Source organism: Carassius auratus, chromosome 23 (assembly GCF_003368295.1).
Source record: "Carassius auratus strain Wakin chromosome 23, ASM336829v1, whole genome shotgun sequence".
NCBI lineage: Eukaryota > Metazoa > Chordata > Actinopteri > Cypriniformes > Cyprinidae > Carassius > Carassius auratus.
In genome coordinates this window covers 18,776,983-18,791,982 of record NC_039265.1, presented here as the reverse complement: position 1 = coordinate 18,791,982, position 15,000 = coordinate 18,776,983, and the positions used below count along the sequence as shown (strand labels likewise).

General features: G+C 41.7%; 1 protein-coding gene across 3 annotated transcripts in view; it reads right to left on the bottom strand.

Moving 5' to 3' along the window:
- zgc:158659 (PI3K_p85B and PI3K_rbd domain-containing protein) overlaps window positions 1-15,000 on the bottom strand; it is a 43,147-nt gene that overhangs the window by 3,363 nt on the left and 24,784 nt on the right. For all 3 annotated transcript variants that reach the window (XM_026200302.1, XM_026200303.1, XM_026200304.1), the window contains 12 exons: window positions 14,324-14,429; window positions 14,098-14,250; window positions 12,252-12,383; window positions 9,433-9,557; window positions 9,227-9,308; window positions 7,941-8,105; window positions 7,669-7,772; window positions 6,473-6,644; window positions 2,757-2,863; window positions 2,213-2,334; window positions 2,055-2,133; window positions 825-995 (listed from right to left, as the gene is read on the bottom strand). In XM_026200302.1, coding sequence (XP_026056087.1) covers window positions 825-995; window positions 2,055-2,133; window positions 2,213-2,334; window positions 2,757-2,863; window positions 6,473-6,644; window positions 7,669-7,772; window positions 7,941-8,105; window positions 9,227-9,308; window positions 9,433-9,557; window positions 12,252-12,383; window positions 14,098-14,250; window positions 14,324-14,429 — 1,518 coding nt within the window. The remainder of the gene's footprint in view (window positions 1-824; window positions 996-2,054; window positions 2,134-2,212; window positions 2,335-2,756; window positions 2,864-6,472; window positions 6,645-7,668; window positions 7,773-7,940; window positions 8,106-9,226; window positions 9,309-9,432; window positions 9,558-12,251; window positions 12,384-14,097; window positions 14,251-14,323; window positions 14,430-15,000) is intronic.

Here is a 15,000-nt window from a genome sequence, read left to right as displayed (position 1 = left end):
AAGCAGACTTCATTTCCTCTATTGCTACTCATTCCGGTCTCAACCTCATGGCACTGACAGAGACTTGGATCAAGCCTGAAGATACTGCCACCCCTGCAGCCCTCTCCACTAATTTCACTTGTTCCCACACTCCTCGTACCACTGGGAGGGGTGGAGGTACTGGTCTCCTTATATCAAAAGAATGGAAATTTGATCTTCAGCCATCACCTACAGGTAACGGTTCATTTGAATCACATGCCGTTATTGTAACCCACCCTGTTAAAATCCACTTTGTGGTCATTTATCGTCCCCCAGGTCAATTGGGAAACTTCTTGGAGGAGTTGGATGTGCTGCTCTCAAACTTTCCTGAAGATGGTACTCCTCTGGTTCTGCTTGGTGACTTCAACATCCAACTCAAATCCAACAGTGGATTTTGTGACAATTCCACCAATTAGGAATTGAGCAAATCTAATCAAGCCCAACTAGTTTAGTTTAAAAAACTTCAGTATTTATATAAATAAACATATTTTGAAATTAACTTACAATATTGCGTTTCTAAATATAGTCAACATCTTTACATCTATAATGTTATATTTCTCCATCTACATTTATATATTTGAGCATGGTTTTAAATGGTTTTAATAATGTCATTAGAAGGGCTTCATGGGATTATAGTTTTTCCTTCATTGAAGTCGTTAAGTTTACAGTCTTGTATCTTTGTCTTTCTGTCTGATTATCAAACATTTTTTTGCTTTAAATCTTAGTCTCCTGTAGCTGGTTGGTTTGATTCATGGATTATAACTGAGTGTGTAGATGTGTGTGTGTGTGTGGATGTGTGTTCTTACGCCTCTCCCTTGTTCTTCTCTCTGATCCAGTGGTGCAGTGTGTTGCTGTTGAACTGTAGCGCCCCCTTCAGGCCTCCTTTACACTGAATTTGCATGATGGTGTACGAGTTCTTCACCACCTCGATGAGACCAACACAGTCACCGATGGACAGACAGCCATATGGCAACATTCTGCACACACACAGGGTTAGCCAGCTGTGATTGGTGGATCTGTGTATGTGATGGGATGTGATTGGCAGATGTGTGCGAGCGGTGGGCTGTGATTGGCGGATGTGTGTGAGCATTGGGCTGTGATTGGCGGATGTGTGTGAGCGGTGGGCTGTGATTGGCGGTTGTGTGCCAGCGGTGGGCTGTGATTGGCGGATGTGTGTGAGCGGTGGGCTGTGATTGGCGGATGTGTGCGAGCGGTGGGCTGTGATTGGCGGATGTGTGTGAGCGGTGGGCTGTGATTGGCGGATGTGTGCCAGCAGTGGGCTGTGATTGGCGGATGTGTGTGAGCATTGGGGTGTGATTGGCGGATGTGTGCGAGCGGTGGGCTGTGATTGGCGGATGTGTGTTAGCCGTGGGCCGTGATTGGTGGATGTGTGCCAGCGGTGGGCCGTGATTGGCGGATGTGTGCGAGCATTGGGCTGTGATTGGCGGATGTGTGCGAGTATTGGGCTGTGATTGGCGGATGTGTGCGAGTATTGGGCTTTGATTGGAGGATGTGTGTGAGCCGTGATTGGTGGATGTGTGCCAGCGGTGGGCTGTGATTGGTGGATGTGTGTGAGCCGTGGGCTGTGATTGGCAGATGTGTGTGAGCCGTGGACTGTGATTGGTGGATCTGTGCCAGTGGTGGGCTGTGGTTAGTGGATCTGTGTCAGCAGTGGGTGGTATCTGTCGGATGTGTGTGAGCCGTGGGCTGTGGTTGGTGGATCTGTGCCAGTGGTGGGCTGTGATTGGTGGATCTGTGCCAGTGGTGGGCTGTGGTTGGTGGATCTGTGCCAGTGGTGGGCTGTGATTGGTGGATCTGTGCCAGCAGTGGGCTGTGGTTAGTGGATCTGTGTCAGCAGTGGGTGGTATCTGTCGGATGTGTGTGAGCCGTGGGCTGTGGTTGGTGGATCTGTGCCAGTGGTGGGCTGTGATTGGTGGATCTGTGCCAGTGGTGGGCTGTGGTTAGTGGATTTGTGTCAGCAGTGGGTGGTATCTGTCGGATGTGTGTGAGCCGTGGGCTGTGGTTGGTCCACTCACCGTAGGTCCAACCCCTGATTCTGCCAGATATTCTCCATGATTTTAATAATCTGTAGTGTCAGCATATCTTGCCGTAGATCTGCATCACACAGATGTTAGATTACACAGATCCCGTTGTGGTATCTGACTCAGGGTTACAGCTAAAACACATGGCTCACCGTCTCCATTTTTAAAAATGATCTCATTATTGGTGAAGAGCAGCTCGCTCATGATATCCGGATTCTCCCAGTTTAACCACAGTGGCCGCTTGGCTGAAGACATGATACGGCACTCCTCCAACCTCAAACACAGAAATATAGAGCTAAAGCTTTTTCTATAGGGGATTCTGGATTTCTCTTTTTACCATACTAAATCAGAATATACTGCTCCTAACCCTAACGGACAGAAAACAAACACATGTTGTATTAATCAGTGTGAATGTACAAGCCTTCAGAATATATAGTGGAATAAAACTGTAACATTAGGAGTTTGTAAGAGAAAAACACTTTAAATATTTCAACCTAAAGATGCAAATAAATAAACTGCAATATGATAAACACCTAAATGTGTACATAGGATTTTTTCTTTCCACTAGTCTAAAAAATACATGTTATGGAAGCAAAATAGCCAAAAATCTCAAATTCAGCCATTGCAGAAAACACACTGGTTTTGCCTGTAGTCTTGTTGTATATGGTACACGTGTGTGTGTGTGTGTGTGTGTACCTGAGATTGCCCAGTTGGTGTACGGGGTTCAGAGGAGAAACAAACCCCTGCAGCGCCTCCATGTAATCTGGGCGGGACATGTGCTCCACCAGGAACTTCATCTGAGTCTACAATAGCCAATCAGAATGCAGGATCAACTTCATCAACTAATCAGCAGTCTTGGTAATGGGTGAGGCTGTTGACATCACTGGATCAGGTAAGTGGCTTTGGGGCTGCGTTCCAGTCCATTTTCTTATGTGCTTCACTCACAAACTTCCCTTTGTTTCGTTTACTTGGAGGTACATCATTGATTGCATTGTACGAGTGCCCACTACTGGTGGAACACTTGCAATAGGCTGAACTAGAACGTCCTAAGGCCTTAATTCGCTATGGAGTTGGTTTATTGTTGATATTTTCCCCTTAAAAATTTGTTTATTATATTATATACTCATCTAAAGGATTATTAGGAACACCATACTTATACTGTGTTTGACTCCCTTTCGCCTTCAGAACTGCTTTAATTCTACATGGCATTGATTCAACAAGGTGCTAAAAGCATTCTTTAGAAATGTTGGCCCATATTGATAGGATAGCATCTTGCAGTTGATGGAGATTTGTGGGATGCACATCCAGGGCACGAAGCTTCCGTTCCACCATATCCCAAAGATGCTCTATTGGGTTGAGATCTGGTGACTGTGGGGGCCATTTAAGTAAAGTGAACTCATTGGGTTTGAACTGGGAACACATGGGTCCTGCATGGCAGAGGCGCAAAGTATCTGTGTAGGCCTATTGAGTTATGCAATGACTTACTTTACAAGTTTTAGTAACTTGTAGTAACTCGACATGTAGGCTAATCAAGCAGGTTGAGATTGAATAATTGTAACTCAATACATATCAAGTCACGCTAGTCAACAAAGAACAAACATCACATACATGTAGATTTTTTGCCAAAACAATCCATCAGCCATTTTTGTTAGTCGTGCAGAAAATGAAAAAGTGCAACTTCCCAAAAATGTAAAAAAAAACCCATCAAAATAGACCAAAGTTTACGCTGTGTTGAATTATGAAAGTGAAAGTGACGTGACATTCAGCCAAGTATGGTGACCCATACTCAGAATTTGTGCTCTGCATTTAACCCATCCGAAGTGCACACACACAGAGCAGTGAACACACACACACTGTGAACACACATCCGGAGCAGTGTTCATCATTTATGCTGCAGCGCCCGGTGTTCAATGCCTTGTTCAAGGGCAAAGTCGTGGTATTGCACCTAAGTCGTGGTATTGCAGGTGGAGAGAGAACTGTACATGCACTCCCCCCACCCACAATTCCTGCCGGCCCGGGACTCGACCTCACAACCTTTCGATTGGGAGTCCGACTCTCTAACCATTAGGCCACGACTTCCCCGAATTATGCTACTAAGTGGACTCTCAGAAAGGTCGCAGGCATACCGTAACACTTCTAATAATAGTCCAGTCCCAGACGCCTGTCCCTTGGGGCAGAAACACATATTTAGACAACTAGGGATGCTCAATATTATTGGCCAATATTGGCTTTAAAATTCAATGTCTGTTAACAGCTAAATGAATAAATGTAAACCACCTTTAGGCAGGTGGGGCCCAAATGGGTCTGACATGAATTACCCAGTTAAGACCCTTACAGGACCCACTTAAATACCCATCTTGGCATCCATGGCTGGCCCCCGTCTGGATCCCTGGTGCAAGCCCATTTTAAACGCCCTTTAAGCAGGTGGCCCAAATGGGTCTGTCATGAATTGCCCAGTTAAGATCCCACATAACATCCTTATAGATCCCTTTTAAAGATCCACGGCTGGATCCTGGGTGCAAACCCACTTTAGACCCATTTGGGGCCCAAATGAGTCTGACATGAATTGCCCAATTAAGACCCATGCAGTACCCTTACAGGTTCCACTTTTAGTACGTCTGGGCTTCCACGGCTTGCCCCAATATGGATCCTGGGTGCAAGCCCATAATGGGGCCCACATTTGCCGCCCATGAAGCCCTCATCTGGGCCCCACGTCATTGCTGGCTGGGTTGTCATGTTCAAGAAACCAATTTGAAATGATTTGAGCTTTGTGAGATTATGCATTATCCTGCTGGAAGTAGCTCAGGTAGGCCGTGGCATTTAAACGATGCCCAATTGGCACTAAAGTGTGCCAAGAAAACCTCCCTCACACCATTACACCACCACCAGCAGTCAGCACAGTGGTAACAAGGCATGATGGATCCATCTTCTCATTCTATTTTCGCCAAATTCTGACTCTACCATCTGAATGTCTCAACAGAAATCATCAGAGACTCATCAGACCAGGCAACATTTTCCCAGTCTTCAACTGTCCAGTTTTGGTGAGCTAGTGCAAATTGTAGCCTCTTTTTCCTAATTTGTAGTGGAGATGAGTGGTACCCGGTGGGGTCTTCTGCTGTTGTAGTCCATCCGTCTCAAGGTTGTGTGTGTTGTGGCTTCACCAATGCTGCATACCTCGGTTGTAACGAGTGGTTATTTCAGTCAAAGTTGCTCTTCTATCAGCTTGAATCAGTCGGCCCATTCTCCTCTGACCTCTAGCATCAACAAGGCATTTTCACCCACAGGACTGCCACATACTGGATGTTTTTCCCTTTTCACACCATTCTTTGTAAACCCTAGAAATGGTTGTATGTGAAAATCCCAGCAACTGAGATTGAGATTGAGATTGAGCAGATTGTGAAATACTCAGACCGGCCCGTCTGGCACCAACAATCATGCCACGCTCAAAATTGCTTAAATCACCTTTCTTTCCCATTCTGACATTCAGTTTGGAGTTCAATCGATTGTCTTGACAAGGACTACACCCCTAAATGCATTGAAGCAACTGCGATGTGATTGGTTGATCAGATAATTGAATTAATGAGAAATTGAAAATGTGTTCCTGATAATCCTTTAGGTGAGTGTATATTACAGAGTTGTTTTTGGTGGGGATCAATTAAACACGTGATGATGTCATAATCGTGTTGCAGCATGGTCTATAGAGTGGCCAATTCACGAAATGGAGTGCACTTCAAAATGGCAGCAGGGATGCCCCCCAAGCCCAGTTCTTTGGAAGACATCATTAGCGATGTTTCCATCACCGTTATAATCTGTATTTTGAAGTATTTCATCAAAAATGAGTGATGGAAACTCCACATTTTTAAAAATAATCCCTTTATTCACAAAATGGTTTTTAAGCTCGCCTTAGGAGATTTTGACTTGTGCAAAAAGGGGTTAATGCGAATAATGGAAGATAGAAATGCATTTGCAGAGTAAATTCCTCCATGTGCATCAAAAATGAGACATGATAACTCGAATAGCAGCAGACTGATCTCGTTCACTACATCTGGAATGTGATTTGGTTGTTGGTTGGTGCCTGAGCAAAGTCTGTCATCAAAGTATTTCTTATACGACAGCACCATCCACCTCCGAAAGCAATGACAGCATTTATTGTGTTTTGTCTGCTCACTCTGAGATGCGAGTAATTTATTATATATGAAAATTATTATATGCAGTGGCTTCTCCTACTTTTTTTGTGATATATATAGTGGCAGTTTATCAGAAATTACGATTTTGTTCTCTTTGACTTGGAAATTGTTCAAAAATGCTTTATGCGATATTCAAATTTTGCACAGAAGTTAAATTAACATTTTTGGATGGAAACCAGCTACTGACTTGTGCCTGTAAGTGTTAAGGAGCATCTTCTGTCTCACCTTCTGCGTCTCATCTTTCTTCTCCTGTTTGAGTGTGTCTGTGAGGTTCACCAGCTTGTCCATGGCCTCCACCTGTCTGTTCAGGTGTTTGAGGTACATACCACACGCCCGACAGAACGCCTCCAGCAGCAGGCCGAAGCGACGAGACACCGTTTTATTGTGCATCTCAGACCTACACAACAACACAGCAGGGTTATTATCCTTAACTACAACTAAAACCATTTAAAACCATTTTCATTAATTCAAATAAAACACTGTTTTTTCTCAGCTAGTTTGCAAGATAACATCTCTCATTTGTCATTCTGTTGCACTGTGGAAGTTTCTTTAATGAAAACAAATTCCTTGTATGTGTAAACATACCTGGCAATAAAACTCATTCTGATTGTGACATATTAACAAAAACTACAATAGTATATTGAACCTGTCAAACACATGGCCGCTTTTAGGATCATATGCTTTTGATGATTAAAATTAATTAGCCTAATTTCCCCTAAATTATCATGACTGTAATGTAAAAAAAAGTTATTTTAATCTTATTTCATTGCAAGAAATATGAAAATTGTAAAGTATGTGACCCTGGAGCACAAAACCAGTCATAAGGGAACTTTTTTTTTTTAAATATACATGAAAGCTGAATAAATGATCTCTCATTGATGTGTGGTTTGTTCGGAGGACAATATTTGTCTGAGATACAACTATTTGAAAATCTGGAATCTGAGGGAGCAAAAACATCTAAATATTGAGAAAATCATCTTTAAAGTTGTTCAGATGAAGTTCTTAGCAATGCATATTACTAATCAAACATTACGTTTTCATATATTTACAGTAAGAGATTTACTAAATATCTTCACAGAACATGATCTTTACTTAATATCCTAATGATTTTTAGCATAAAAGAGAAATGTATAATTGTGACTCTATTTCTCCAAATATACGTCTGTGACACTGATGACTGCTTCTGTGCTGCAGAGACACAGATGTTTGTGATTCTTGTTACCTTATTGCAACAAAATATATTATGTAAATTATAAAAGTAATGAGAATAATATAATACATACAATAATGAGAATCACAGACAAATGTCAAGATGATTAGCAGAGATTTAAGAGAATAAAATCTTTATTTTTTGATTTTGGGCTGAAATGAGACCCAGATGTTTTTCCATGAGATTCACACAGATTCATGTCTGAACTCACTTCAGATGCCAGAAGAAGAAATGTCCGATCCTCTGATTGGTCAGTGCTTTCTTGATCAGGAACCGAGCTAATGGGTTATCCAGATACATCTCATATTTCAGTACCTGAAAAACACACAGATACAAATGAAACCTGTGGGGAAATAGAGCTGGAAAATGCTCCAGATTTTGACACACACATGTGTTGTTCAGTTGATTAGACACAATGTATTTTGTTTAAAGCGTTATATAAATAAAGGTGACCTGACTTGACACACACACACACACACACACCTGCACGAGCTGCAGCAGGTACTGGCTGAGCTTGTCGTCTGTCAAGCCCTGGATCAGGCAGCGAAGGGCAAACTCTCGGACCATGGGATCAGGGAAGTTACAGTCCAGCAGCTCCAGAGCAGATTCAGGCTGCATGAGCGGCCAGTCCTTCAGCAGACAGTAGATCTAGAAACACACACACACAGATGAGTGAGGGGAGCACTAATGAACAGGTGTGTGTTTAGACTGTATCATAGTACTGAGACTGCTCTCCTTAGAGTTACAAATGACCTGCTCTTATCATCTGATCATGGTTGTATATCTCTCTACTTACACTTACATTTCACTGCTGGTCATATGCTCTCCATATAACCATGTATGTGACAAATAAAATCTTGAATCTATTAGTGCTATTGGATATTAGTGCTGACACTATTGAACACAAAATTCTCTTGTGCATTAGCATGGTTTAAATCGTACTTATATGACCGCCATCAGTTCGTAGCAGTGAATGAAGATGTATCATATCGATCACAAGTGCAGTATGGAGTACCTCAAGGCTCAGTACTAGGGCCGCTACTCTTCACGCTTTATATGTTACCCTTGGGAGATATCATCAGGAAACATGGTGTTAGCTTTCACTGTTATGCTGATGATACTCAGCTCTATATTTCTTCCAGGCCCAGCGAAACATACCAACTTGCAAAACTAAAGGAATGCATATTTGATATAAAAAAAACTGGATGACGAGTAATTTTCTACTGTTTTAATTATTGGACCACAAACCTTTGCATTTAACAACCTAAAATACTGCCTAAGACTCGATGGCTGTTCTGTCAATTCTACGTCATCAGTTAGAAACCTAGGTGTGCTATATGATAGCAATCTTTCCTTAGAAATCCATGTTCCTGCATTTTTCCATCTCAAAAATATATCTAAATTATGACCTATGGCCAGTTGAAACCAGCATGGTGCGGTTTGATTCCTTGCTGCAACGCACCCAAAGGTTCTCTCCATTTTATGTCACAGATGGAGTTTTGGTTCCTTGCCACTGTCACCTTTGGCTTGCTTAGTTAGGGACACTTAATTTCTGTCAATATTGTTAAGACTGATTGCACATACACTATTTGAAGAGAGCTGGAATGATGACATCACTGAATCAACAATGAACTGACTTTAGCTGAAAAATGAACTGTTTTCTTTTGTCTTCTTGCATTATCTGCACATTGTGAAGTTTCTTTGACACAAACTGTATTGTATGAAGTGCTATATAAATTGACTTGACTTGTGGATCATCTCTGTCATACCTGTGACACTTCATCCCGTGAGTTCCACTTGACGGACAGCAGGAGTTTGGGAAGACTTTCTGGAATATTCACACAGTAATGCCTGTAACACAAACACATCGCTCTCACCGTGCTGTCATTATATTTGTGTGAGAAACAGATTAATGTCCTGTGTATCACAGCTCGAAGGGGCCATCATTCTCAACACAGACTGTGTGTGTGTTTACCGATGTCTCCACAGGAAGTCTTTCTCTTGTTCGGAGAGCTCGTACAGCGGGTCTCGACTGCACAGTGTGCGTAGTTGCTCGGCGTCTACCTGCGATATGGAGCTGTCACACGCCAGACGACTGCTCTGATTGACCAGAGAGAGTCATCATGAGTCCTAGATTCACTCTGACAGTGTGTGTGAGTATGTTGCCTTGTCCAATACCCACACTTGCCTGTCCCAGGTCTTAAAACCGGCAAAGCGCAGTGTCCTTAAAACACACTAAACACATCTCCAATACTGCTTTTTGGGTTGGGTAGGGATAATGGTGATGTTCTGGGCTCGGTTCCCTGATAACGCTCCCTCTTAGCGTGCTAAGAAGACCTCGAAAGAAATATCTTACCAAAGTTGTTTATGTTCCTAAGTGTGTTCCCCGAAGTGTCCCTTAGGAAGCTTCCTAACACGCTGCCTCTTACGTCTGACGTCACAAGAGCGCTGTCCCGAGTGAAGGTGCTGAATTAGTTGACATCGATTGCTCAGGAATAGATTTTCCTCTTCACGCGATGGTGCATTACAGCGTTAAGAAAGACAACACGTTCTATGCACATGAAACATTCCTCAAATTATTACAGTAACATTTATTTTAACATAGTTTAAGTTATCAGTAAAATGTAGACTATAAATTAAATGATCAAATGGTCAGTAATATGTTGTGACGGTTAGATGAACTGGGGATCCCTCGCTAATCATCCACCTTCTTGACATGGGTTTAACGACTTATAAAAATTATATAATACACTTTTATATTAATGGTAAGGTACTTTACAATCAGAATTGCAAGCGGCTGCAGTTACTTCTGTTTAATGCGGTATTGATTGCCATTGGTTAATGTTTTCCATAAAAAGCAACCTATCTACAATGAACAGAGAGAGAGAGAGAGAGAGAGAGAGAGAGTTAGATACAGAATATGTTTTGCTGGACCTTGCCACCAGGTCGGAGATCACACCCCTATGGTCCACTATAACCTGCAGGTTTATGGCCGCGTATCCCTTTCGCGATATGTACGCCTGATCAATCACTGATGGATTGGTGATAGGGATGAGTGCCATCCACCAGGATGTAATCCCCGGCATGGAGCAGAAGGGCGTTGGTGACAGTGTGGACGCACCTCCACACCGAGGTCTTGATTAGGCCATAGCCCTCTCCCACGACCTAGATGAAGCTCTCTGTAGCAAAAAAAGAAAAACATAGCGCTGCAAGCAGCTGGGCTTCGGGGCTTAAAGCAGAATTCCTCCGTGTTATCCTGGCAAGCGCAGGTCTGAGAAGGTCCAGTAGCTCCATAATGAGCTGTCTTGGGAGGCAATTTTTTTTTTAAATATAGTCCCGTCAGGAAAAATGTCAAAAGGGCTTAAGTTTTGCCGAATAAAAAAATTGACATGGACTAAATGGCTCCGCGTCCGGCTCCGTCTCTGATTCAATACAAGGACACGTTGGATCGCTGCCAGTTGGTCGTTTACTGGACACCACCATGCTTACCCATTTATAGATCTTAGCCATTTAGAGCCAAATTGTTTGCCAGATTTTAATTATCAAAAAATGGATTGCCAATTCGCTTTAATGACATTACGAAAAAGCCTAGGCTAATTAACACCATATTAGTTCTGATACCACATAAAGTCAACTTCATAAATAGGCCTGTATCCATTGCGAACATAATTTATTATGAGTCTTAAAAAATAACATAAAATCATTGTTGAGCCACAACATTGTCAACATACCATAGTTTGACTTGTACTGCGCTGCGCTGATTTCTAAAGACTGCTGTACAGAGTCTTGAGCTCAAACAACGCTAAGAGAGAGATTACGAATGCTCCAGACCAACCTTACGAAAGTGTGACTTACAGAAGATATACTTAGCGTACGAACGTGTCGGGAATCGTGCCATAAGGTTAAGAGAGAGGTTAAGGAATAGGTTAAGAACTACTTAGCGATAAGAACGTTTTGGGGAACCGGGCCCTGGTTATTTACATAATTTCAGTTCCTATGGATGTTTTTTTTTAAAATAGCAGGTTTTGTTGATTTTCACATATGCCATGCATATGTTATTTAAGAATCTGTATATAAAAAATAAAAATAAAAATTCTCGAGCTCAATTTTGATTGGCTGTCAGTTGTTTTAGCTTTCATCAGCTGTAAAAAAAAAATCTAATGATATTGTTTCTCTGTGCCTTTATTATAATAGATGCGGTGTGGACTCTACTGTTCTTTAATATTGAGAATGATTTTTAGATCCATATCTTTATCGTCATCTTTACTGTTATCGTTCTTGGTGGTAACAGGGGTTTAGTGTATCCAATCATGCATCGTTTTTTGGAATAAATTGTGAGACTTCTGACAAGATTTTGTGAGAGCTCACGGAAACCTTTCCAATGTAAATAAAATATTCATGTAATAATGAGATATTATTACACATAATTTGGTAGAAAAACAAAGTGTTGCACGTTTTATTTTTAAACCTTTGCAACCGCTTTTCATCACATAATTAGATGCACTACTAATTAAATTGTGTCATCTTATAGGGACTACTGAACAAGCATTGTTGAATTTAAAACACAAAGTATTTAAAAATAAACACTTGCATTTTTACAACACTATAAGTGTGTCCCATCAGGTGATGAAACGTTTGACACACACTTGTGGTCTTAATGCTCTCTTGAACATTTGGACCAAATACAGGAAATACGTCATAGAAGTAGTCTAGTGCAAAGACCGCGAGTGTGAGTATTTGGACAAGGGCACTGTTTGTGTGTGTGTGTGTGTGTGTGTGTGTGTGTGTGTGTACCAGCCCCAGACAGTAGCTGTATCCCAGCTCCCGGGAGATGCTCCAGTTGGCGTGTTCTTCTATCTGCTGCTCATCAGGGAACACCACCGTCTGGTTAAACCAGGGGAACTCCAGCTCCACACACGGTGTCTCCTGCACACAACACACAACGAGGAACTGGGGTGAGTCACAGGACTCATTCTACTTTGTTATATTTCACCATATTTCACCATTGGCACCCTATGAGCAAAGGTGGCTGTGAAAATAAATCTGCATTGTTTTTCCTTTCGGTCTTTCATTCAAAAAATGCACAAAAGTCTAAACTTTCATTGAAATAAAACAACTAAAAGTGGGTGGAAAATCTCATTGTGAAATAAATGTTTTCTCTAGTTCATGTTGGGAACAATTATCCTAGATATCCTAGTTTGGAGAACACCTGATAAGAGTCATTCTCTACAGGGATCAGGTCAGAAGCTTCATATTGTACTCAGTGACACATTTATTATTTTGAAGTCTGTTTGAGATTATTGTCCTGATGGTGATCCAACCACAGCCCATTAGAAGATTTCTAATGGAGGCAGTCAGGTTTAGATTTTTTTCTTTTGGTTTCTGATTGAATGATGCCATGTATCTTCAAGTGAGCAGTAAAACAGGCCCACAACATTCAATTTCCAGCACTGTATTTCACCCAGGACATGGGGTCCTTTTATCCCTGTTTGTACTAAACCCATCTGGTGGGTTTGCTGCTCAAAAGCTCTTTTTTAGTTTCCAGTGCCATTTGAAGTTCCAGTGGTGTCTGACCCTTTACCGGGTGTTTTGAAGGCAGATCAACGTGCGCAACAAAAAAACAAATGTGCAAGCTGTAATGAAGCAGACATCAGTTATCTCCTCACTATCTGTGCTGAATCTGAGCTTCAGTGAAAGTTAACGTGTCTAGTGTTTTCGACTCGTACATCACACGTCACGCCCTGATGTCACGTGTCTTTACGTGTTGTGTGTGAACACACATATTCCAGATAAACACTGGCAGTGTGAAATTGCAAAATCTAACGATTTGCCGGGACACATTACCCGTGTAACATCTTTAGTTGAGTGGAACCCCTTAATTATTGCCCTGATGGTGGAAATGGGGATTTCCAATGCTTCAGCTCCTTTCTTACAGAAACGTTCTGTTTTGTGGAGCTCAACAGTCTTGTACTGCACATCAGAACTATATTCTTTGGCTTTACTCCTTGTGATGAATGATTAAAGGTATTTGGGCTTTGTGTTCCTCATATTTATATTTATTTGTGGAACAGGAAGTCATGGCTGGACAGGTTCATGCTCCTAGTCACCCTGGTGTGCTAAAATGTGTAAGTATCAATGGTAATATACTTCAGAGATATTTTACTCAAAATAATTTCTAGGGGTGCCAATATTTGTGGCCAAGATGTATTGGACATAAACATGTATTAAGTAATGTAAGTTTCCCCCCACTTCCAGTATTTTTATATCAATGAAAGGTTAGAATTTTGTGAATTTGTTGAATGAAAGATCAAAAAGATAAACAATGCAGGTTTATGTGCATTTATCATTTTTATTATTTAAATAATACTATACAGTTTCTGTTTTAGGTTTAATTCACTTTTAGTTTTATGTATTTGCAGTTAGTCATTTCAGTGCTTCAGCAACTTGTTTGTGTTCACAGTTTTTTACAATCTCTAGGACACATTTCTCAATACTTGGGTCACCTGGGTCAACTCTTCACACAGCGAGCACAACATTAGTGTCTGTGCTAAACTAACCTAGCACTTATCATTGATTTGGCACAAAAATTGTAAAAACTGTAAGTTATTTCAGTTAGCAGTAATGATGGTGCCTCACACACCTTGTTTGGGTTGGATCCGGACACTCCGATGGGGTTGAGGAGATCCTCCAGGCCGTGAGGAACCGGCCACAGACCCAGAGCCACTTTCCCACTGACCAGCGTGTCTTTATAGTCGAAGAGGTTGATGTTTCCCCAGGCCAGAGGACAGTGTTCCTGCACACACACACACAGATCAGTAGCGAGGAACTCACGGTCACTGACAGGATTGGGAAAGGTCAAAGTTCACCTCTTTGGCTCCCTTGCGTCCCTTGACGGAGCAGATGGACAGACAGAGACGAGCAGAGCGAGGGACATCGGTCAGGTAGATGTCATACGACAGCCACTCGTTCCATCTGTGTGGGACAGAGACATCGTCTTGGGCTTGTGTCTCTTTGTGTTTCACGTCACACACATCTCAAGATTCTTAAATCAAGAGGAATTCACTCGAGAAGTGAAATGACAAAAGATAAGAAGTCTTATTTCCTGAGAAACTGATGAAGTGAGTTTATGATTAAAACAAGAACAAATATCCATCACTGTCACTGTTCTGACCGCACTCTGATCAGTTTCTCAGAAACCAAGTCTTAACGTCTTCTGTCTCTGTGTATCTCCAGTGAACAATGTTTAGATATCTGTGCTGGGAAACTGAACACTGAGGAAGAGATTGATCATCTGCTGGTACTGCTCATGTGACAAAGATTCGGTTCTGTTCTAGATCAACATCAAATCAGTTGTCTTCCACTTTGATCGATAAGCTAATAAAAAAGGCAGAATTGTAAATATTTATTTATTATTCATATACACAATATTGAATTTTATATCATAAGTTTCCAAGAGAGTGTGTGTGTGTGTGTGTGTGTTGTATTGTGTGTGTGTGTGTGTGTGTGTGTGTGTGTGTGTGTCTGTGTGTGTGTGTTGTGTTGT